Source organism: Haliotis rufescens, unplaced genomic scaffold, assembly GCF_023055435.1.
Source record: "Haliotis rufescens isolate VD_foot unplaced genomic scaffold, xgHalRufe1.0.p SCAF_42, whole genome shotgun sequence".
Classification (NCBI taxonomy): domain Eukaryota; kingdom Metazoa; phylum Mollusca; class Gastropoda; order Lepetellida; family Haliotidae; genus Haliotis; species Haliotis rufescens.
The window spans coordinates 1,390,438-1,416,394 of record NW_025964135.1 but is presented as its reverse complement, the minus strand read 5'-3'; the positions used below and the strand labels follow the sequence as shown (position 1 = coordinate 1,416,394).

The window sequence follows — 25,957 nt, the reverse complement described above, 5'->3', positions numbered from 1 at the left end:
AGCCGCCAATATACTGGTGATATATTCTTACATATACGATTTTACGCTTTCAAATCGTCAAAATATCTTTATGCTAAATCGTCATGTAATGTTTTTGTTGTTGTTTACAGTGGATATTTCTGAGCGGTTTGTGTACACAAACATTTGGAAACAGTATACTTCTACAATGTGTACTCTAAACAGATTGTTGAGTGAATGTTCTTTAACGCCACAGTTCGCGATAGTTTATCTACATGACAGCGACCTGTAAATAACCGAGTGTGGACAAGACAATCCAGTGACTCTCAGCATCAGCAACAGCAACGATCCACACTATCGGGGTACGTTGACACGCTGTCGTCCAAGTCTCCGAGTCTGACCACCCGGATAATCTTCCTCCACTGGTTTCCCTATATTGGATATAACGACTTGATGAGAGGTGATTACAAGATATACTTGCCCTAACAATAGCATTATGTTCTAAACCTATGAATTAGCCAGTGCAAAACGTTCGTGCAAGAAGTGTAATTCGAGGTATATATATTTACCCGTGCACAGATTCCGATTTCCGGAAATCATGTAGTTACAAGTCTATTCTGTGTTTCAGTGTTTAGATTTATTGTCATTCGGAATTCAGGATTACGCATTACTATATCCAATCCTCTAGCAGGTAGAAATGGACAAATTAGGGGTTTGGCGGTGTACAACTGTGTGCGGACACGAATGTAAGCTTTGGTTAAAATATATATTTAAGAAGGTAAACCACATTGTTTATATACATGACACAATTCTACCTCAATTGTCGTTATAAAAAATCCCTTTATGATAAAAGAAAAACAGGTTTAAAATCATAAATACGTTTGTGATACGACCCCTATTCGAATGCATCACATTTGACACCGCCCCCATCAGTCATGTGATGAATGCCAAGGCTTGAACGGGATAATGAACAGCACGTTTAAACCCAAATCTAAGTGTTTATACGTCAATTATATTTTGTTGAAATAAAGAATGTTCGAAAAATTAAAAGTTCGAAGTTTAAGAAATATAATTAAATAAACACGAAATTGTAGTTTAACGTTATGTTACGCTGTATTTGATTTACTAACGGACAACATCGTTTCTTCATTTCAAAACCCATACCGGCATCCACGGAAACAATCAAATATTACCACACGTCTCCATTGATTGGAATGTAACTTAAACATTGCAATCGAGCATTATTAACGCTGAACACGCAATGACCTCTTTTATAAATCGAAGACTTAGAAAGCCAATTTGAAACAGAGCAGATCTCGAATAATACATGACCACAATGCCGAGTGTGGACCTTGGCACATACATTTTACTATACTTCTGGTTATCACGATTTGCGATTAAACATTGCTGTTACTCTCAGTCTGTAAAAAGGTACGACTTTTTTTATTACATTGTGACGTTTTCCTGTAGCTGCAACAAGCGAAGAATTCACTGCTAAACCTGCTTTTGTACAGGGCTGCTCATTTTTATATGGCAAATGGATTTTATGATAAGGCAACACTTGGGCTCAATTAAATGCTTCAGCGATGCATGTCCTAACGACTGTTGAGGAAATACACTTTACACACGTCAATACAGAATTTCGTTTTGCATAATGTATTTTGAGCCTTCGCGGTTTTCCTGTTGAAACTGACACCTTCGAGTGACAAGTCGCCTTTGATCCCTGACGCGTGTAATGTGCCCCGCCCCCTTTGACCCTATGTCAATAAGTGAAGATGTGACCCATTGACCCGGAAGCACTGACCGGGCACGCGCATCTGTCAAAGAAAGATGGCGGTGTGGCAAAACAAAGATTGGCGTTCAACTAGTTGTCGGCAAACTTTGTTACTGCTGGTAGCATGATAATTCCTCAAAATGTATTTGGCGAAGGCAAAGAAGCAGCTCGAGCAACAAGATGCAAAAGAGTTGCAGGAACGACGGGAACGCCATGTCGAGCGAGGATACCAGAGGTCCAATTCCACGTCTGGTATACCGGATAGGGTGCAAAAAGTTACCGAACTCAAACTTGATGATTTGCCTGACGGTGCCTGTTTTAGACCCAAAAATGTCTTACAGGGCGACCAGAAAAGCAGCGATACAGCTGTGCGACCTGCCGAGGTAAGAATATGTTAATTTTATCGAATTTTTCAGTGAATAACTTTTGTATGGCGGAAAAGACCGTTTGTTTACGGTTTGAAAGGAGTCAACTTACAAAGTCGATGGGCCTATTGTGTTGAGATGTTGATGTAGTATTCCTACTTCACGTTACACAAACATGTTCAAGCGTTCCACTTAATTGAAATAGATTTAAAAAATATACTTTAAAATTGCTAGTAGTGTTGTTGAATTTGTTTCTAGTGTAATATGGGTCAGATGGACGTAATGTTGGTGTATCCAAGTGAAATATTGATTAATAACCAGCTGTAAAATTGTTGTTGTTGGTTGTTACACGTGTTACTTCCAAAGTCAACTGTTTTGCATTTGTTTGAAATTCTGATCAAACTTAAAGCTTCATATTGGGCTCATACGTCTGGTTATGTTATTAAAATTGACATATATGTTTTTGCTACTTTTTAATTATTAATTGATCATTAAGCTGTGTACACAAAAACATCAATTCCTATTTGACTAAAATCAAATATGATGAATCTATGAAGAATGGTTAACTTGGTTTAGATATTGAAGAAATAGGGATGTTATTTGTAGAGAAAATGTATTAGTTTTATCTAAGATCAGTTGCACATTACTATGTACATGTGAAATTATTGATTAATTACCCCTTATCTGAAGTTGCTAGTAAATTTACTAGTTATGAATATTTGATTGATAAACACAATACATTTTCTGGATTTTATTTTCTTCTTCACTCCTGACAAGGTGTTATCACCAAAACCACCACCCTCACCCATTATCCACTGATTACAGATTAGGTTATCAGTAATCTTTCAGACTCTTTTTATAGCTGACCCTATTGACACACTTACACTGGCCACATCCATTGTTGAACCAACCTGTCATTAATAAGATCAACTGGGAAACAAAGACTGACAATTGCTACTTATCAAAAGATTCTGCAAATAGCCACATGGTCTTGTAATCTCGTCAGATATTCAATAAGGCCCCAAGTGAATTGAGGATCTGGCAGCTGTTTGACCCTGCGTACACACTCTTGCTGCCAATCAGCTCTGTAAGCCTGGGGCATGGGTCACATACATTAATCTCTGATCTACAGTGTTAAGCCTACCCCATGGGTGGCATTAGCTGACCAAGTGATAAAATGTCTTGATTTAGGACTTGTGTAATAATTAATTCCTGATAAGCCATTCCTTAACTGATGGTGAAATAGTTACTTTGGCTGTAGTGTACTGACATCCATTCCTGATGTTGCCTTCATAGATGCTGATGATAATGGCAAAATACAGTTTCAGTACAGTAGACTCAAAGGTATTTGCTACTGATTGTGATTTGTATTTTGCTTTTTTTAAATAATATTCTCTGTATATTCTCTATTATGCTTCCTACTAAACGCACCCTGAGCGACTTCTAGAAAACAATAGAGAGAATAGAGAATAATTCTTTATGAGTGCCGTGATAGTTCGTTTTTTCATGTATATATTACAGATTATTGTACAGAAAAACAGCAGTGAAGAAGGGGCATGTCCTCTTATAAAGAAAGTAAGGGTTTCACACTGATGTTAAAGTTCGGACTAAATTAGTTCTCTTCCAATCGATCCCTGACAATAAATTTCACTTGTTGTGTATGGTTTTAATAAGCTCCTCCCTTGTTAGTTTTCTAGGCATCCAGGGTGCTTATTACAGCAGATATGGTAATAGTTTTAGAAACATGGAAATTTCAGTGCTTTTACTTTGATTGGTATTAAGAATAGATAAACATTTCATTGAAGAACCATTTATAATTTCAGACTTAGATATATATGAATTATTTTTTTTGTATGCAAATTTCTTTTAACATATGTTCCATAATTGTATGATATATATTCTAAAGGGATTTTGATTTATGACAGCAGACATTTCAAACGTGGTAGGAATTAATGTTTTTCTGTTAGAAGATTATAAGCTCAGAAGTTGAGCAAGTTTAGCTTGTCATGTTTACACTCTGTGTCCTTGCTGGGTACATGTTCGTTAATGTATAAATCCCTGAATGGACAGCATGCCCACTCAACAGATGGGAGCATCATCTGTGAGTGCCACGACACAATGCCACAAGATTTGCACATGTCTGTGTAACTGTGTATGATTGTTTTATGGATTAGGGCTACACTAGTCATTGATCTGACACAGTGAGCACACAGTGGCAACATAGACAACCCTGCTGGAGGAGGCTGTGCCGATGTCAGGCTGCATGTGGCTACAGCTGGCTCATCTGTACCCTCAGTTAGAATAGATAGTTGAGTGACCTAATTACTTAGTTGTTTCAAAACATACAGACAGGTACAGGGACTGTCCTAGTTAGATGCTGTCTTATTAATTATTAATAAAAGTCAAGGGGTCCTTGTCATTGCTCTTACAGGGTCAGCAGAAGTAGAAACTAAAAGGTTTGATCCACTAGTAATTATAATGATGACATATAGCAAAACCCTTAAAAAGGGCAAATTTCTACTAGTCCTAATGATACCTTAACTACTGGGCAGTTTGGCAAGGACTACAGGACTAGTGCCAATTTCTAACGCTGGTAAGACACATCCACTAGTCCGTTAGACCGAGACCAGTGAAGATCCTAAGGGACTAGATGTTTTCTATCAAGATTGAGATATTTTGCATAAATTACTAGTCCGAAATGAACTCCTTACTACATTGTTGTGAGCCCAGTGGTTTCCATCCCTGCCTTATGCTAAAACTTAAAGATTCAGAGGTCATCCCTAGATTATAATAATAATAATGTGAGCTAATCTCAAGGACTCAAGGATTCCTCTTAATTTAAACACTGTTGACATGGTCAGTAGGTTTTTCTCACAAATGTGCATCCAGTACACACAAATGTTGAGATTGGATGCAGAAAAAGAATATACTGCGTCCCGAGGGCCACACAATAATATTCATTGTACCTACAGCACATCAAGAGCAGTTATGGTTGTCTGTCATTTCATCCATCAGTCATGACAACTGTCCCCATGATCATTGATTCATTCCAGACTCTAAAGCAATTATCAAAACTTATTGTCCACTACACCATTTCATTACTTTACAGGACCCTCATATTGCTTTCAAGGACCCTTAAAAGTAATTAATGGGGGTCCCCTTGACCCCCACTTTTGTAAGTCAAGCTTAACCCTGAAAATATTTAATTGGTCTCGATTAGAACACCATGGCAACAAACCATGACATGCCCAACATAATCAAGACCCTTCCTTGGCTTCAAACTCAGTCATTATATTTCTCCTTTTTCGCTTATAAATGAACCTTATTTGGCATCATGTGACTGCCATATGAAAGATAAATTAACATTTTTGTGGCCTTGTGTTCGAACAATGCCCCGCTTTTACAAAGACTGACATGGGATGAGTTGCAGGAAGTAAGAGATCCGTAATGTGAATATTTAGGTTGTTGTTTCACAGACAAGTCCTTGGTAGCATGATCTGTTGCTGTGACCAGAGCCCATATGTACCATGTAGAACCTTGAGGATTCTGGATCAGAATGTTTGTCCCCAATAACCTGTGCTAGTCTGTCATGAGAGGCGACTAAATGGATCGGGTGGCCAGGCTCTGTGACGTGGATGTTTGCATGTCATGGTATCCCAATTGAGTGGATTGATGTTCATGATGTCAATCACTGGATTGTCTGGTCCAGACTTGATTATTTACAGATCGCCATCATATACCTGGAATATTGCAGTGTGGCATTAAACAACAAATAGTCTTTTCAACCTTCTGACTATTGTAAGCCTATGTTAAAGTATGGGAGTTACGATGATCCTAGTGCTCTGACTGTTGTAAGCCTATGTTAAAATTTGGGAGTTACGATGGTCCTAGTGCTCTGACTATTGTAATGTAAGCCTATGTTAAAGTTGGGGAGTTACAATGGTCCTGGCGCTATGATAGCTTTATGCAAGTGGGTCCTGATGATAAAACATGACCTTATCATGAGTTAGTTTTAGTTTTGTTTTATGTCATGTAATAGTATGGCCAGCAATGGCAGTATTTAAAAATTCTTGAACTTGAAATAATATTTGATGGGAATGTTTGAATATTGAAGGAATGTGTGTATTTAATGAAATACACCACTTTGGATGGCTTGTGCTAATTTACATGTAAAAGCATTTTATAATTGAAAAAGTAAAACCGTATAAAATATAAAAAGTTTAAGGCAATTGTGGTATTTCACATCAGTGTTAACATTAAACATGAAAGCCCTTGTTAAAACACTTAGTGTTAAGAGTCACTTCTGCTTATAGATTAATGTTTTTTAACACATCCATGAAATTTTAAAAGCTTTATGAATTTTTAAACTGACCACAAAAGGTTTTGATCATGTGGTATATTTAGATATGCTGTACTCTGAAACCAGTGATTAAGCGTTGACACAAACTGTCAAGTGTTTTCTTATTACTTCTTTGTATGTCAGTGTTGGAAAAAAGTGCTGCCTGTAGGCCCGCGGCTAGTAGATGTTGCATCAGGCTCGCAGTTCCACAGTTGTATGGGTCCTTACGGCTTGCACATTATTTACATGTGGATATATTTGTTGCAGTAAGCTGCAGTTTTTTAAATGAGGGCCAGAAGAGTTTAGTCAGGGCCTGCAGCTTCTAAAGTCTGTGGGTCCTGATGGCAGCAGCGGTAGAAACTAACATTTTTAGTCTATTGGTCCTTATTATGAAAACATACAGCCCAACCCTTAAAAATAGCAAATTTCTACTTGTTCTTATGATACCTTAACGATTGGGCAATTTGGCAAGGACGATGGGACTAGTTCCAATTTCTATTGCTGGGCAACCTGGCAAATAGTTTTATTTCACACTCTGCCGGATGTATTTATCATGTACAGTGTTTGTATGTAACAAAAGTCTGCTAGTCTGGGACAAGTAAGATTCGGGAAGCATTAGTGACATACCCTTGTGGATGACCACTTATACCAATAGGTAAATGGCAACTCTGTAGTAGATGTTTTTTGTGCACTAGTGAGAATTCAAAGTAATTTCAAATCTCCATATAAAACCAGAATTACAGAGAGATTCTATCATAAGCCAGTATTTGGCTTGACTACCAATCCATTTTAATCAGGAGATATAGAATATGTTTAAACCAAAATACAATAATGAAGGTCCTTAGTCAATACTAGGCATGAGACAGAAGTAATCTTAATAGCCCCTGAGCATGCTCCATAATTTCGAACTCTGGATATAAAGCTTGAAAAACGTGGACTCTCTCCCCGCCCCCGAAATATTACTGAGAGCTCACAAGAGCTCACAAGAGCCCTTGTCATTTTCCTGATGTTAACAGTTAAAGATTTGGGGGTTCCACAGATTCAAATAGACCCAGACAGACAACCTCAAGGACCCCTAAGATTCGAACACTGTATGTCGTTGCATCCCTAATGTACAGCGACATTTTCACCAACCCAAACGCATCCTATCATACAAAAGCTGACCAGGGATTGGTCCGAGGCCCGTGTCCTACTACAAATCTACAGCAAAAAATGTACGAATTCCCAAATTGGAAAAATAAAACTCCATTTCATGTATAAATATGAATGCAATGTTATATACAATGTTGAAACTCTCCTGATTGGCCTTCCGACGGCATTTAGATTGGAATCCCAGATTAATCCCTGCACATCGAAGGCAAGCATATCGGTATCTCACCTTTTGCATGGGTAGCTAGGAAATCAAATTCATTACAAGAAATGCCATCTTGTATCTCATTTATCAAATTTGAAACTGACTCAATCACCATGGAAACACAAATTGAATGATTGGGCATTACTAAATAGTATCAACTGTGGAGGTATTCATTAATGTAATAGATCTAGTGCAGTGTTGCAATAAACTGTCTGTAAATTATTCAGCTGATGAACCATAAACCTATCATAAAGGCTACTGATGAAGAAAATGATGATATTAACAGAAAAATCCATCTAATGTGAGATTTATGGAGACATGCTACAAATGACATTCGTACAACTACCCGTCTTTCGGGCAGGTAATCTTATTTTCATTTATCCTGATTTGTTGAGCCAATGTCGTGTACAGTGCTTTGTGTTGCTTAGGGAGGCTTGTGTTGAAATAGGAGCTCCAGTAATGCAATAAACTCAGACCATGGCTGGTGTCTGTCTCCTTGTTGTGAGATTGGAGACAGCAATCCCTGGTCATGTAATACCCATTGAGTATAGTCGTACAGCCCCTTGACCTACCACTTGATAAGTCAGTCTATTGTTACAGGGTGGTGGATTATAGCTACAGTCAATCACTGTTGATCTCCACCCTACACACATGTGCCCTGCGTCAATCCCCTCACATGCCTTACATAACCAGATATAAATCCTGGGAACAGTTTGGCCCTTGAGTCCTGGACATGATGAATGTGTGCAAAAACAATTTTGTTTTACAAAATAACCCGATGGTATTTGTGTTTTCTTAAAAATGTTTCGAAAATATTTGCTGACTTAAACAATGAGAAAGCAGGAATACTAGGGTTGAAATGATACAACTAGGTCATGATATGTATCATAATGCATAGGTCACGATACGATATGTATCGTGATATGCATATTGATGTCAAATCGCATGGAAATTTCTTACTATAAACATGATAAATATTACAGAGACGGTTTCAAAAGGAAAGCTAGCAAAACTTGTAGTGGCTGTTATTAGAAGTGAACTTGAAACGCTAATTACAACACATTTTGCGATATTTGACTAACAAAAACTCTGAGGTCATTAAACGAGTAGTACATAATTTATTTTAGCAAGTGTATCATCTTGTATTGATACAGAAAAAACATATCGTGTATCGTATCGAATGAAAACTCACGATGTACCGGTGCATTGATGTATTGTTTCACCCTTAAGGAATACGTTCCCAAAAGTTTTTATACATTTAAATGTAAAATGAAAACAGTGAAAACAATTGCAGCGCTGGTGGTGTATCCCTAAGAATGTGAAACCCATGATTGATACTGGTACAGTGATATCGTTGTCCTTTCCAAATAGTTCGTCTCCACTTGAGGTAAAATTGATTACTGAGTGAAATTACTTCCCAATTTTTTTAAATCCTGGATAATCTGTTTCCTATTGATGAGGAAATGTGATCTGCTTCACTGACAAGTAACAGTGTCAGTAAATCTTAGCAATGACATTCAGCTTGTGAAATGGCCCGGGAGTTTTTGCTGCAGTGAAAAGTTGTATCTTCCAGTATATAGAATATAACATGGTGATGTGACAAGACCATGGAGACTGGTATAGTGATGCAAATAGTAGTCTAAAATTGTTCAATAATGATAAACATCATACAAATAAATCCTGTTTATCAGTATTTAGGTCTGTTAATAATAACATGTATTCATGTATGTTCATAAAACTTATTTACAAGCCGTGAAGATCCGGGATAGAATAGGTCTTCAGCAACCCATGCTTGCCGTAAAAGGCGACTATGCTCGTCATAAAAGGCGACTAACAGGATCGGGTGGTCAGGCTTGCTGACTTGGTTGATGCATGTCATCGATCCCAATTGCGTGGATCGATGCTCATGATATCAATCACTGGATTGTCTGGTCCAGACTTGATTATTTACAGACCGCCGTCATATAGCTGGAATATTGCTGCGTGCGGCGTTAAACAACAAACCAACCAACCAATCATAAAACTTAAACTTTGGGTATCATGTCTGTGATATTATTCTTGTGAGTTTTGCTCCTTCCCTCATTCCACTCTCTGAATAATTGACATGAAAATCCGGCTGTTCTTGTCCTGATCGCAATGTTAACAATGAAGATTTAGGGAGCCAAGAGATTCCAATACTAACAGCAGCAAACATTGAGGACCCCTCCCATAATTACAACCACTTAGTAGGAGGAGATTTCCTCTTTGCTTATCAGATAATTCCTGAGTAGATAAAAGTTACATGATCATATATACCCAGTCCGCAACTATGGCCAATTATCACAAACCCAAATCTCAAATTCTGTTTTAAGGGCTCAGCTAACAATAGTCCATTTTATATTACTAAGTTCTGCGGAAAATTATGAGAGACAAGTTTGGTCTTTTGACTCAAAAGTATTTGCAACAGGCTAAAAAGTAGAAACTATGCTCAGTTCACATTGATATGGCCAATGTGATCTTTTTGTGTGTTCTTGGATTTTTGTCCACATTTTTTAAATTTTGAGTGATAACTCTTCTTCTGTGTATAAAGCAACTGGATATCTCATTATGAATATGAAATGTGCAGGAGATGTTTACCATGTCCATCGTTACACAAAAGTCATCTTTTCAGTTAGAACAAAACCAAGATGGCCGCCAAAGCAGCCATTTCAGCTTGACACCATCAAGTTTTCATCTTCTAGGATTTGGATTAGTTTTTTTTAAGCATATGGAAGATTTTAAAGAAATCCTTTTAACGAAAAAGCATAAAGTTTTCTTTTTTGGAAAAACTCAAAATGGTTGCCATTGCAACCCTATGTAATATGGTATCTGAATAATGCTGAATATCTACTCATGCGTTCAACATGTATAATTTGTTTCTTACTGTCTCAACATATGGAGAGTCTGTTGGCCGGGCTCTGCCCTGTTTGTGAATCATTTGCACTTGCTGAGAACGTGCATGAAAAGAGATGAAAAATAGGAGATCCCTTCATTTTTCTCTGAGTACATCAATCATCAAGGACACCAAGATTTCCTTTCTTTTTTCACACTATCATCCAATAACCATCATGTCAATTAATTGTGTGATTGAATGTGTTGAGTTTGATAATGTGCTTGATAACGGTGTTAGAACCTACACCGAAACGTCGCTCCTAATTCAATTGTAATAAAGAAGTTGTTCATCCTTATATCTTATCCTTACTTAGTACTCCAACTTCTAAATGCCTCTCAAAGAGTGTGTGTGTGTGTGTGTGTGTGTGTGTGTGTGTGTGTGTGTGTGTGTGTGTGTGTGTGTGTGCGTGCGTGCGTGCGTGCGTGCGTGCGTGCGTGCGTGCGTGCGTGCGTGCGTGCGTGCGTGCGTGCGTGCGTGCGTGCGTGCGTGCGTGCGCGCTCGCGCCTGAGTATGTTTATGTATGTGTGTCACTGTGTGTGTGTGTGTTTATGTATGTTAGTGTATGACTGGTGTGTGTGTGTTGATGTATGTGTGTCACTGTGTTGGGCGCGTGCGTGCGAGCGTGCGTGCGTGCGTGCGTGCGTGTCTGTCACTTTGTGTGTGTGGCTGGAATATTGCTCTGGGCAGTTGAAACACCAGACAAGCACAAGAAAGTATTTTTGTTATATACTACATAAAGTTTTGTCTGGAAAGATTGGAGTTTGTCAATTGCCATAAATAATTTACTCGCCAAAGCTCAGTTTGCTGTTCTTTAGAAGGTCAGGTTTCAGCATTGATTTGTAACAAGCTCTTTCCTCCAAGTTTTGGTTGTATTTGGCTTGCCAGGGCTGTGAGCAATGTCTCCTTACACCCCAGAAGAACTGTTAGTCACCTAGCATATCTATACTAATATACCTAGTCCCATTTCTTCTCCTGGGTATGAGATTTTCTCAGTGTACTAGGTATTTCTGAGATACAAATTGTCAGTTGATAAATCAGGGTTTCCGATTGGTTCATTTTCTCAGACGTCTGATTATCAGCAAAAATGTCTCACAAATCAGGGATTCCAATTGGTCCATTTTCTCGGACATTGTCTGATTAACAGCAAAAATGTCTGACAAATCAGTGATTCTGATTGGTCCATTTTCTTGGACATTGTCTGATTACCAGCAAAAATGTCTGACAGATCAGTGATTCTGATTGGTCTATTTTCTTGGACATTGTCTGATTACCAGCAAAAATGTCTGACAAATCAGTGATTCTGATTGGTCTATTTTCTTGGACATTGTCTGATTACCAGCAAAAATGTCAGACAAATCAGGGATTCTGATTGGTTCATTTTCTTGGACATTGTCTGATTACCTGCGAAAATGTCTGACAGATTGTTTTATAAAGTTTGTGATGATAGCAGAATTTGACAAGTTAAAAAATGTCATGAAAATGTCTGTATGCTATTTGTCTCCAGTAATATCACTGTGAAACCCACCCACTTAGACCAAGGCCCTGCAATGCCCTGAAACCCCAGCTACTCCTTGCATCTCCGAGCTGCATCCTTTGACTGGGCCGGGATCTGGAGCTATATTCAAATTAAGCGTCTGCATGTAGGCCCGTGGCAGGAGAATTTCATGTCGGGCCGTAGTTTCAAAGTTGTATGGGTCCTTATGGCCAGCTGTAAATTTACATATCAATTTATTTGTCGCTATAAGCTGTAGTTTTTTAAATGAGGGCCTGCAGCTTCTAAAGTCTGATGTTAGCCTAGCAGCTTTATTTTTTACAAACACAGATCTGAGGCATGGGCTTGAGTCCCAAATTTATGGCGTTTATTTATTATCATTTCTGTAAGCGCCATTCCTGTGTTCATAGGTTTCATGAAACTGGTGACCCGTGAAGATCTGGGGTAGAACATGTCTTCAGCAACCCATGCTTGCCGTAAAAGGCGACTATGCTTGTCGTAAGAGGCGACTAACGGGATCGGGTGGTCAGACTCACTGACTTGGTTGATGCATGTCATCATATCCCAACTGCGTGGATCGATGCTCATGATGTCAATCACTTTATTGCCTGGTCCAGACTTGATTATTTACAGACCGCCATCATATAGCTGGAATATTGCTGAGTGCGGCGTTAATACAAATAAACAAACTAAACAAACATAAAACTGGTACACTTGTATGACCTGCTTCACTTTAGGCGTTTCTCCACATTCAGCCAAGATGTTCTGTGATAATATGAACGAAAATAATGTTAGACACACTCACTCACTCTGACGGACAAGCATGGGACACAGAATATGGTTTATCTGCCCCATTCACGTCGGTCTAGCATTCCCAGGACAACAGTATTTTGAGGCAGTGTTTGGAGTACGGACAGTTTAGGGATGGCTGAGTCTATTTATAGGCAAGCACATGTAAGAGATAGGTGCGAGGAGCTGTGAGGAGTCTGCAGGTACATGCTCCTGATGAGGGAGGAATGTTTTGCATGGTTTATCACTGTCTGTGCACCTACTCACCTTGACTTTACCTGTCTGGGCTGCAACATACATTCATCGTTGAGGGAGAGAAAAATATGTTTTTTTGCTGTTGTAAGCACAAATGATCGCAATGTCTTTGCAATTGAGCTGTTTAATTTTCACAAAGAGCTGATGTTACTCATCACTATTTATAGAGTGGAAAATAAGTGTGTCAAGGTATTTTGTGAAGCCTATTCACAAACACTGTAATTCAGGCTAAATAATGCAAGACATTGTCTGCTCTGTGTATGCTGGGAGTGAGCTTGGAGGATTATTGGTATAGAACGTTTTGATTCAAGATATTTTATTTTGACATCTGAGATGAAGCGCTATGGATGTAAGTCAGGTAAAATATTGTAAACACTAGTGAACAGTGAACAGGGCCCTGTGGAATATTCCCAAATATAGGTTGTAAACACTAGTGACCAGGCCCTGCGGAATATTCCCAGATATAGGTTGTAAACACTAGTGAACAGGGCCCTGTGGAATCTTCCCAGATATAGGTTGTAAACACTAGTGAACAGGGCCCTGTGAAATCTTCCTTGATATAGGTAGTAAACACTAGTGAACTGGCCCTGCGGAATATTCCCAGATATAGGTTGTAAACACTAGTGAACAGGGCCCTGTGGAATCTTCCCAGATATAGGTTGTAAACACTAGTGAACAGGGCCCTGTGAAATCTTCCTTGATATAGGTAGTAAACACTAGTGAACTGGCCCTGCGGAATATTCCCAGATATAGGTTGTAAACACTAGTGAACAGGGCCCTGTGGAATATTCCCAGATATAGGTTGTAAACACTAGTGAACAGGGCCCTGTGGAATATTCCCAGATATAGGTTGTAAACACTAGTGAACAGGGCCCTGTGGAATATTCCCAGATATAGGTTGTAAACACTAGCGAACATAGCCCTGTAGAATAATCCCAGATATAGGTTGTAAACACTAGTGAACAGGGCTCTGTGTAATGAGAGTCAACGAAAGTCATGTGACATAACACAAATTAACCTCAACTCAATCAAAGAGCTGTTTTCTATCAATTTTGAATTTGTTTTAATTCTTTTACAACAGCAGATTTAAACATATTGGTAAGATAAATTTACTGTAGCAGGATCACTTCGGGTATCTGAAATTTTATGCGTCCCTAACGCAACGTAATGCGGTACTCATATTCATAATTTAGAAAACCATAACAAGGAATGCATAAACTCCATATATCCCATGTGATCTTGCTACAACTTACAGTGCGATGTTGAATACAAAGTGTTTGCACATTAGTGTAATGGAAACACCATACATTGTGATACCAGCTGAAACATAGGTAGTTATACTCCATGACGGTGTGTTGAGCTATGCCCAGCCAGAAGAATGTTTTAACCATTGAAAGCGACTATGAGAACAGCTTATTTCACCGATTCTGCAATACTGTCCGATTAACATGAAATGTCATTTATCTCACTTAAATGTCTGCCGGGTGGCAGTATGTCAGAATAGCTTCTTCGTCAAGAGAGAGCTAGGGGGGGGGGGGGGGGGATGTACAGCCATTTATAAGCATCATTCTTGGAATATGTTGTAATATTGCTTCCATGATAGCCAATACACTACAGTGGGATGTTCTTCTGGAGGCTATGAAGTTAGATAGACTAACGTGATATGCAGTTCTGCACTCTTCCATTCTGATATTGATCAGCAATTGCGCTTTCACATGAGTTGGTCGATAAGTACTTTCTTAGCTTTCAGTTCAACTGCATGTGACTGGTACAGCCACACCAGTAGAAGAGATTAGTCTCTAAACTGGTGCAGTTGATATTGAGTCAATATTTCATCAATTTTGTCTGCATTTGTGTCGTGGGTAGACAGTATGGAGCCACTCAGAGCCCCCGGGGATTAATTACTGCTGTGTGATTGGCCGTAAGGGCATTGCCTTACGGACCATGACCAACCAGGTTGCAATCAGACATTTACAAGGAAACACACTCTAAATTGGTGTATATTTAGTGTGACTTTTTTTTATTGTTATTAGAAGTTATAAGGTCTGATTGTAATTGTGTCCATGGAAATCTCCATGGTATTTTTTATATTTTTGAAATTAATATGATCTTGTAGCTGATAAGAAAGGCCCAGGGGTGGTTTGGTCCAGACATCTTAGATTTGACATTTAACAAATGTGAAAATGATCCAGGCTATTTCAATACCAGGATCTGTTTTCACTAATTGAGATAGTCAGCTAATACGAGTCGTAAAGCCTAAAACTATCGTCATTATTTGAACTGAGGGCTAGATATGATAGGTCAGTTTGATTTTGATGTGGGATATATCACCCATATTCCCTCTTCCTGGTTTAGGGGCGGTCGGGTAGCCTAGCGGTTAAAGCATTCGCTCGTCACGCCGAAGACCCGGGTTCGAATCCCAAAATGGGTACAATGTGTGAAGCCCATTTCTGGTGTCCCCCGCCGTGATATTGCTGGAATATTGCTAAAAGCGGCGTAAAACCTCACTCACTCACTCACTCACTCACTCACTCACTCACTCACTCACTCACTCACTCACTCACTCACTCACTCACTCACTCACTCACTCACTCACTCACTCACTCACTCACTCACTCACTTCCTGGTTTAACTAGTCTAATACATACTTTAAACTTGTCCTGACTGCAGTGCACGGATACTCTCCATGGAATGAGTGTCTGATTCAGATACTTGTAGAGCAGGGTGAACTATAAAAGGTGTCAAGTTTGACCTGCTTATTGTATGTGTGTAGCCACGCTTCTCAGTTGAACCAGGAAAAAACTGTAACCATGATTACTACTTAAAAAATGACACATTGTTGACAGGGCAGACACATTTTATTGCTAATCTTTGCTGATTTTCTTGTCCAGCCAGTATTGCCTGAGTTGGCAACCTCTATTACTCCCTCAATAATTCATGAAAATTGTATGGACTTAAATCTATAGTATATATGTGTGTGAAAGGAGGTCACACCTTTCTTTTTATGTGATTTGTCTAACATTGATCATATATACAAGAATAAAATTTAATTCCCCCTCCCCAATACTTTTGAGTCAATAGTTTGTCATTTATTATCAAAATATATATTGCTGCATGTTGTGATTGATTTTTGTTGAAGCTCAACTTTTTGATAAACAAAAAATATGCAGTAATCTCTAAGTATCTTTTTTTGATGATCAGCAAATATAATTATTATTTTTTACAAAAAAAAGATTCTGTAAACCAAGAAATAAAAAAAAAGTATAATTATAAAATCCTATATAGAGCAACATTTAGGCACCAACAACCTTTTGGAAGGAGAAACATTTAGCTAAGAACGAGGGCTAACTAGTGGGTCAATACATGTATCTCTGGCTACCTTATCCAAGATAAGAAATATGTGACTCACCGATTCCAGTGTGGTCTTTGTTTTCTCAGTCACTTTCCTTTTCAAAACACTAAAGGAAAACGAGGAAAGATCTTACTGTAGCAGTATCAACATTGTGAATAGTCCTGCACCATGACCGTGGAATATATTTATTTTATGAAAAAAATATATCTAGAAATGCATACAAAAGCAAGTCTAGCCAGCTCAAGCTAGCTCTATTCCACATAGGGAATTTTTTTATATTTTTAGAGTCAAGAAGGATATTGTGTAATATAAGATTTCAGAGACTAAATGTTAGTCTACATTGTGAAGGTGGTGATGGAAGAGACCAAACACGACCAGTGCTGGAGGAGCAGGATGAAGAAGTCTATTTCCCTTGCATTGAAATCATTATCAGTGTCAGAGATTAGCGGACACCTGGTCAGTGAGGTGTGTTGCTGTGGTATTTGAATCTGGTGATCCTCTTAATCTCAGAATTTAATATAATTAGGTGTTAGATAATTAAGGGTTAGTAATTTGCTGATTGTTTTCACAGTTCATGATGACAATGATTGAGTGCAGTTAAACACAGAACTAGTTCCCAAACAGTAGTGATGAGTCTCGGTAAAGGAAACATTCATTGCTCAGTATTATACCAGCAAACAGACCCGTGAAGATCCGGGTAGAGAATAGGTCTTCAGCTACCCATGCTCGCTGTAAGAGGTGACTATGCTTGTCGTAAGAGGGGATTAACGGGATCGGGTGGTCAGGCTTGTTGACTTGGTTGATGTATGTCATTGTATCCCAATTGCGTAGATCGATGTTTATGATGTCAATCACTGGATTGTCTGGTCCAGACTTGATTATTTACAGACCTCTGTCATAAAGCTGGAATACTGCTGAGTTTGCCGTTAAACAACAAACAACCAAACAAACAAACAGTTACATAAAGAAATGCTCTACCACTAACTCCGGATGAAGTCAGCATCAGCATATGACACTAGTCCATCAGCTCAGACCAACATTTATGACTTTGTGAGAAGCAGAACTTCGTGAAATCTGGACAACCTAAGCTGGCTGTAAGAGGTGACCAAATGTATTGGGTGGTCAGGCTTGTGACTTGGTTCATTGTGGATTGTTGCTCACAATATTGGGGGGCATGGGCTGGCCCAGTCGTCTAACCTATGATTGTGGGTTCGAATCCCGGTTCGCTCCAATTATGTTTCTAGGTTTGTCAGCACCATACCCATGCACATTGTTTTCACCAAAGTGGTAAACGTCTAAGACCTGCATCACTTCGGGCTTTCCTCCCACATTAAGCAGACACACCATGATATAAGTGGAATATATATATAAAAAGCATTGTTAAACACCACTAACTCACTCACTCACTCACTCACTCACTCACTCACTCACTCACTCACTCACTCACTCACTCACTCAGAATATTGCCCCCTAGATTGTCTGGTAGACTTGATTATTTACGTGCTGCATCATATAGCTGGGAGTTAAGACAATGGTTGTGTGAGATCACTTTACTTGACCCAGGTTGAAAATTCAACAAGAATCAACATTCGCATAGGAATTTCGAGACATGGAACCCGTAGGTTGCTGACCCCTTTCTTTGGGCCAACTGAGGCTGGTGGGCCAACCACTTCCCCAAGGGAGGTAATTAGCATGGATTCACAGACATGTTTCCCTTTGCATTGATCATTGACTGAGGCTTCACATCAGGCCAGATGAGCTCAAGCCGTGTTTTCACAGCACCCTTGTAACATGACCACCTCCCTTTAGCTAATTGACCAGCTAAGACTTCAAGTAGGGAGGATGCTACAAGTTGTCAGGGGATTACAATCCCCAACCATGCCTCATGGTGAGACCCAGTGAGGATAGTCCTTGCAGCTTCCACTGGTTTAGATCAACACTGTTCTGGCACATGTCACTTTTTTCATGGCTACGTTTTGACAATGTCAGACTATATTGGTTCGATATGCATTCTATTGTGACTTGATACACTTTTGGTGCCCAATGAGTCCTCGTTTCTCTTTGTTATTCTTTGTTGGATAGCTGTCTTTTTTTCCAGTGTTTCAATCCTTGTACAAGTGGCAACAAGTGAAAAACAGGGGATTTCCTTTCCATCAGTTGTGTGCTGTGCAAGTTAGATGACATGAATATGTAGTTCAGATAAAGGACTGGTCATTTGTTATAAAGTGAGTGAGTGAGTGAGTGAGTGAGTGACTGGTCATTTGTTATAAAGTGTGTGAGTGAGTGAGTGAGTGAGTGAGTGAGTGAGTGAGTGAGTGCGTGCGTGCGTGCGTTGCATGTGAGAAATGATCCAGTTCACAAATAATAGGGTTATAAATTTGAACATCATGTTGCGGATATAAGAATGTATTTCGAAAGGGGGTGGGAGCATGAAAAAAAGTGACATAAATTGGGGTGGGATATGGGTGCAGGGGGCACCTGTTCACTCTCCAAAAACGATCTGCCCGGTGCTTAGGCCAAAGGATATCCTTTGGCAAGGAGAGAGAGAGAGAGAGAGAGAGAGAGAGAGAGAGAGAGAGAGAGAGAGAGAGAGAGAGAGAGAGAGAGAGAGAGAGAGAGAGAGAGAGAGAGAGAGAGAGAGAGAGAGAGAGAGAGAGAGAGAGAGAGAGAGAGAGAGAGAGAGAGAGAGAGAGAGAGAGAGAGAGTCTCAGCTATTTCTTAAGGGAGTACTTCTGTGATGGGGAATAGATACATACTCTACAAAATGCCTCATAGGGATAACTCTAGCCTTGCTCCAAAGCTGTATTGAATGATAAGTCCATGGGTGTATAGTAATTCTATCCTTATAATAGGCTAATAGGCAAGTCTAGATACGTGGACAGTGCCGTACAAGGACGCCAGTCTCTATTACGGACACTCTGTTCTTATTATTTATATAATCTAGAAATTATGACCTGAACTAATATTTTTTGCCTTAGAGACTTGTGCAAGTCTTGGATTACTCCTAATGTGAAATGTCCTTTAATAAGATAATGATGGTTAGTGGAAGGAGATCCTTTAAGGAGTGTTTGCTGGGGGATCTTTAAGAAATCCCTACTGGCAGATCTTCTTTAAGTGATGTCATTTAAGAAGTGTTTGCTAGAAGAATCATTTGACCATGTTTAAATATTTGAAACCATGATATGCATTATAAAAGTCCAATTAAAAAAAGTACCTGTTATACAAAGATGTTATGGAATGTTGGTATACGGGAAAACGTGATACAGAATTTGATGAAGAATTTCTTTGAAGCAAGTCTTATTGAAAAAACAACAGTTTAATGAAATATCTCCCCTGGAAAACACTTAATGGATTAACAAACACCTTTCATTGAGAAAATAAATGGTTTCATTTAGGAAAAGATATTCAAGATAGTTCCTTGACAAATCTCTATGTAGCATGTGATGAGAAAATCCCAATATTTTAGTGGTAACTGCTACTTATGAACTTCAGGATTTTGGTATGTAGATATTTAAAGGTTTAAGCATATCAGCGTGACATAATTCATTTCCCAGGATAGCTATAAGGAGCTCTATCCTTTCCGTTCAGAATATATGACATCCGTTGACATGAGTCCTCCAGATCTGGGACTCATCCCTGCATTGTGAAATCTGGCCCTGTAGTAGGTTGTATGTGTGGAGCATATTGATTATAGCTTAAGGCATGCTAGTCATGGATGGTGCATGCTGGGAAGATGAAGGGGGCACCTGCGCCACTCAGATTCCCCTCAATGTTCAAGCTTCAGTAGGATGGAGTGAACTGACTTGGTGAACATTATTTACGTCTCTTTTTGTGTTTACACTTTTTGGCTAAAATATTGAACTTTTTGGAAGTGCATACTGTGAAATGTGACCTAGATCAGTTTAAAAAAATAAAAAAATTGTCGAGCATGAAGTTTTGTAAAGGTAATTGTCGTCAAGTATTTGATGAGGATTCCAAAAACATTCTGAGAGTCTGCACAAATTGCATCAGTCAACTATCAACCAAATGCAAAGGCAGAAAATTATGTCTTTAATTTTTATTTTGTGTTGAAAAAAGTTTAAAAAGGAGCCCCTGCATGGTTATTTTGTATTTATCCAAATTTGTGATTTTAAAAAAAATGGAATAGCAGTATTCTATTTCATATGAAACCAGCCAGGATACTCAATGTCTCATTGCTTGATGTCAGCCCTTCATTAAGCCTAGGGCCATGATGACATGGAACATATCCAGTCTCATTTAAATTAAGTCTTTTATATTCCGATTGGATACCTCGCTGTGTGGAGATCTGACAGACCCTCAAGGGGAGGTCACATCAGGTGATCTTTCCAATCAGCCAATCACCGTTGAGGCTTGCAAGCTGTCAGTAGGAACAAGTTTAACTTTTGGCACCTCTGATTTCTGTGTTTCAAAGATGAATTTTAATAGGCAGTTCCATTTGGAGAATAATAATACTTTGTGAATGTGTGCCATTGCATCACTTTGTGAGTTTTCTGTTGTTCAGCTACGTATGTTCGCATCAATGACAGAAACTGTGCTGGACAACGGACTGGGATAACAAAATTACCGTATTTGACGTAATAAGTGCCGCAGGCGCTCTCAAAAAAGAGAGCAGCTGTTCTGGAGTTGGATGTATATTCAAACAGTTTTTTTAATGTAGTTTTACTGAACTATTAGTGTACAAATAATACAGTCGCTTTGTATTTTGAAATGAAATTTTTGTCTGTGTATGAAAAGAAGTTTTCCTGGTGTTTGAGATGAGCTTCCACTTCACTTTGTTGGGTGACACCATATCCTTTATTTTGAGTGAGTGTGAATCCAAATAGTTATCCAAAGACACTCCCCCCTTGGGGATTCCAGGGTTAGAATTGGTCCCCAGCTGCTTGTCGTTCATCAGTGACTTAATCGGTCAGGTGGTCAGACTCAGGTACTTCGTCCCTTGTGTGTCATCGTATCTCAATGGGGGCGGTCTGGTAGCCTAGTGGTTAAAGCGTTCACTCGTCACGGCAAGACCTAGGTTCGGTTCCCGACATGGGTATAATGTGTGAAGCTCACTTTCCAGTGTCCCTTGGTGGCATATTGCTAAAAGCGGCGTAAAACCATACTCACTCATTCACTCATATCTCAATGGTGCTCATGATATCAATCACACAAGTCAAAGTCCACATTAAAAAAGATTCTTTGACTTTGGCATGATGAGCCAACACAACTATACCACCCATCCCTGTCATATAACTTGGATATTTGTCAAATTATTTCTTTGTTTGTTGTATAATGACGCACTCAGCAATATTCCAGCTATATGACGGTGGTCTGTAAATAATCAAGTCTGGACCAGGCAATCCAGTGATTGACATCATGAGCATCGATCCTCACAATTGGGACACGATGACATGCATCAACCAAGTCAGGAAGCCTGACCACCCGATCCCGTTAGTTACCTCTTACAACAAGCAATGTGGCCTTTTACGGCAAGAATGGGTTGGTGAAGACCTATTCTACCCCGGACCTTCACGGGTCTGTGTCATATTAACACAGATTAATACATTAGTGTCATGAGAAGTATCACACATTACTTCACCCTTTGGAAGAAGTAATTTATGTTCCTCATGAGGAAAGGTAAACAGAATTAGTTTCCGGCAATACAGAACCCTCTCTTGCTGTTTTGTCAGATAGTAGTTGGAGAATCACTGGCTATTCCTGCCTGGTGTATAAATGATATTCATCATGTTCAGGGCCTAGTCATTGTCAGGGTAATCAGTCTAGATAATAAGCAAATTGTTGTGATGTGTATATTCATATGAACGATTAGATACTGATGGCTGGATTGTGTCAGGAGAATGTGGTTATTCAATGGTTTATAAATGTCAGCAACAGTTTGTATGATAGGCTGGAATATAGATGGATCTGCCAGTAACATCTGTTTCCTGGTGCTGTAATCACAAACACAGACTTCGATTCTGGGCTAGAACAGGTCCCCAGGAACCTATCCTGGTCCTAAGCAGCAAAGGGGCGGTCGGGTAACCTGGTGGTTAAAGCGTTCACTCGTCATGACAAATACCTGGGTTTGATTCCTGACATGGGTACAATGTATGAAGTCCATTCCTGGTGTCCCCCGCCGTGACATTGCTGGAATATTGCTAAAAGCGGCTTAAAATCTCACTCACTCACTCATTTCGTTAGGGACAAATTAATGGATTGTGTGGTCATGCTGACTTGGTTGGATGGATTGGTTGATGGCTTGCTTACAGCATGGCTCATTGCTCAAAATATAAAACACAGGATTGTCTGGTCATACTTGTTTGTTAACTGACTACAGTCATGCTGTGGGTTATTGTAAACAACAGAAACAGTTGCATAAGTTGGTTTCTCTCTGCTGATGCAGAGGGGTGATTTATCCGATCATTTGAAACTTTCCTATATAAACTGCTCCACCATATATAATGTTTGTAAAAACACTTGAAATCTCCAGGTAGTGTGGTCATTTTGTGTGTATCATATTTCACTCAAAAGATGTCCCTGTTCTGACTGTCCTCCAGGAATGTCTACTCTCAGCTTGGACTGAGCCACTAGTTTGAAGCCAGAACTTTGTAAATAATGCTTTTGGTATCTTAATAGTCTCCATGTTGAAAAGTTCTATAAATTATAATCTACAGAAAGAAACTCAAGTTTGGCAGCGTTAGAAATTGGCTCTAGTTCTATAGTCCTTGCCCAATGGTATCCTAAGGACGAGTAGAAATTTGCCATTTTTAAGGGTTTTGCTATATGTTATCATTTTAAGGACTAGTGGGCTAAAGCTGTTAGTTTCTATCACTGTTTGGTCAAGTAGCTTCGGAATATTTTGGCACAGACTGGTTAAGTGTGTTGTCATGCCCAGGTGTTTTATAGTGCTCACACTATCAACCCCTTGTTTGTCTGACTAAATTGAATTTGACTCCAGAGTGCAAAATTGATCTGGCTCTCTGCAAACCTGATTCTAAGAGTTACTACCTAGATCTGCCTAGTTAAACTTTGATGCCACCGTCAGCAGCTAGGCTATCTAAACTCGGATCGATTCTTCTGTTGTTGTTTTTTTGTATCAGTGCAGTTTGTGTCAAGGTGCCCAGTGAACTCTAAAATGAGCCATTACCATCGTTCATTTTTTAAAAGTTTTCTTTTAAGTAAAATTAACAAACTTGCATGAAATCATTTCTGATTGCTAATAATGTATTTTTGAGAGAAAAAACTGAAATAAGTAAGGCTCAATTGATATTGTGTTTAATATATCAGTGGAAGAGGATACTGCGTATGGTGTCGTGTATGTGATTTAGTTTTTCACTGAAATTCACAAAGTATTTCTAAATGTTTTTGAAGAATTAGAAACAACTGATATGATATGACTCACAAAATGTAATATCTTTAAAAAAGTCAGTGTAGGCCCCTGCAGCTTGTGTTGCACTTATGATCCGCCGAGCGTTTTTTTGTGAACAATGTTGAAGAATAATGCTGAGTATGTTGGCAGCTTCTTCCACCATCTGTGAGGCATTCTTGCCAAAGTCAGGAAGCATGCAGCACACAGACCTTCCAACATGCTGCCTCTGTGATGGGGTGCAGACGATGAGGAACACCTTACCTACAGAGTGTTCCATTGTGAGGGAAACTCACCACCAGATGGCGTGTATGTCAGTAGGTCACCACGGTTACTGCCCCATCACGATTTTCGTGGAGAAAACGCCTAGAAGAGGAGAAAACAGTGTTGTTGAATAGCACACCAGAGACGTTTTTCAAAATTCTGTAGTCATGGACATGGAGGGTACAATTTTCGGCAAGAAGAGGAATTTAGTTTGTTGTGTGATGACTTCATCCTTGATAGTGCTTGCCGAGGGTCAGGGAAAATGCTGGCATAGATTATTGGGTTATCAAAGGTTATCTGGTACTGATCCGAGAAATGTATGCTTACGATCAGAGAAGGAATGAACAGAAACTATCATGAGGAAAATACTGATTCCTTTGGTTATATAATATCAATCTCTGTGAGTCATGTACTTTGGTGTTTAGAGTGAGTGAGTGAGTGAGTGAGTGAGTTAGGTTTTACGCCGCTTTTAGCAATATTCAAGCAATGTCACGGCGGGGGACATCAGAAATGGGCTTCACACCACATTGTACCCATGTCGGGATTCGAACCCAGGTCTTCGGCGTGACGAGCGAATGCTTTAACCACTAGGCTACCCGACCGCCCTGGTGTTTAGATCTGGCACAGGCATTAATATCATAGGCAAAGATGGACTGTATTAAAGTAAATAGAAAATATTTGCAGACTTTTGCTTCTTCTAACATATTACAAATAAATTCACATTGTCCAGTCAACATGAACACAAGCTTAGTTTACATGGACAAACCAGTGATTGATGTAATGAGCACTGTCCCATTCATTCATGTCACAATGACCTGCAATCAACCAGTCAACGAAGCTGATCACTGGATTGAGTCACCTCCCCTGACAAGCATTAGATACGGGTGACTGATTCTAACCCATAATCCTCGCTGGGTTGCATATTTGGAAAGATGTATTCAAGTTTAGTTATGTCGTAGAAGAATTTCAAGTGACCAGCATTGGATACGGGTGACCGATTCTAACCCATAACTCTTGCTGGGTTGCATATTTGGAAAGATATATTCAAGTTTAGTTATGTCATAGAAGAATTTCCAGAGAAACACTGATGTAGTTATGATATAGCTGGAATATTTTTGAGTGGAACAACAAACAATACTACCCACTCTTATAGTAGTAACACTGCAGGAAGTACGGTAGATGAAGTCATTATGCACCAGCTAGACAGTTACGTGTTGTAATCCCTGCTGTATAAACAGGCATCATGGACAATTAGAGCATCTAGTATTACAGTGTATCACTTTGGTGTTACTCCACAGCTATGTTGGCAGTGGGACAGCAGTGTCAAGGTCCATTGTATAACCAGTGCTGCAGTGAGAGGTACTGGCAGTTACCAGCCAGGACAGATAGCAATGGAATGGTGTTAATACATGCATAACTGTATGAGCTCTTACAAGGAGGAGGTGCAGTCACATGGCATTTTGATTCCCTATTTATTTTTGTCTGCATCTAATCCTTGCTGTGGGTGACCTAATTAGACGCACATTGTCCATGTGCAGGTGAGCTAAAATGGTTAATGGTATCCAGTCTGTGCCAAGTGGAATCCTTACGTTTTTGGATCTAGGGACATTGAGAACCTGTACTGCAAATTTCATGTTGATGATGATACGCCAGTTGTTTTATAGTAGGAGATTTATTTATGGTTAACTAAGGATGGACAGTGGACAAAAAACAACATGACATTAACTCACAAAATAAT

At 39.3% G+C, this 25,957-nt stretch overlaps 1 protein-coding gene across 2 annotated transcripts in view; it reads left to right on the top strand.

Annotated features, from left to right (window-relative positions):
• Positions 1–1,736: 1,736 nt before the first annotated feature.
• Positions 1,737–25,957, top strand: part of LOC124116470 (tensin-4-like) — a 181,005-nt gene continuing 156,784 nt past the window's right edge. The window contains exon 1 of one of the 2 annotated variants that reach the window (XM_046477812.2): positions 1,737–2,115. In XM_046477812.2, the coding sequence (XP_046333768.2) occupies positions 1,873–2,115 (243 nt within the window). In that variant the 5' untranslated portion in view covers positions 1,737–1,872. The remainder of the gene's footprint in view (positions 2,116–25,957) is intronic. The other variant, XM_046477813.2, reaches the window with a different exon arrangement.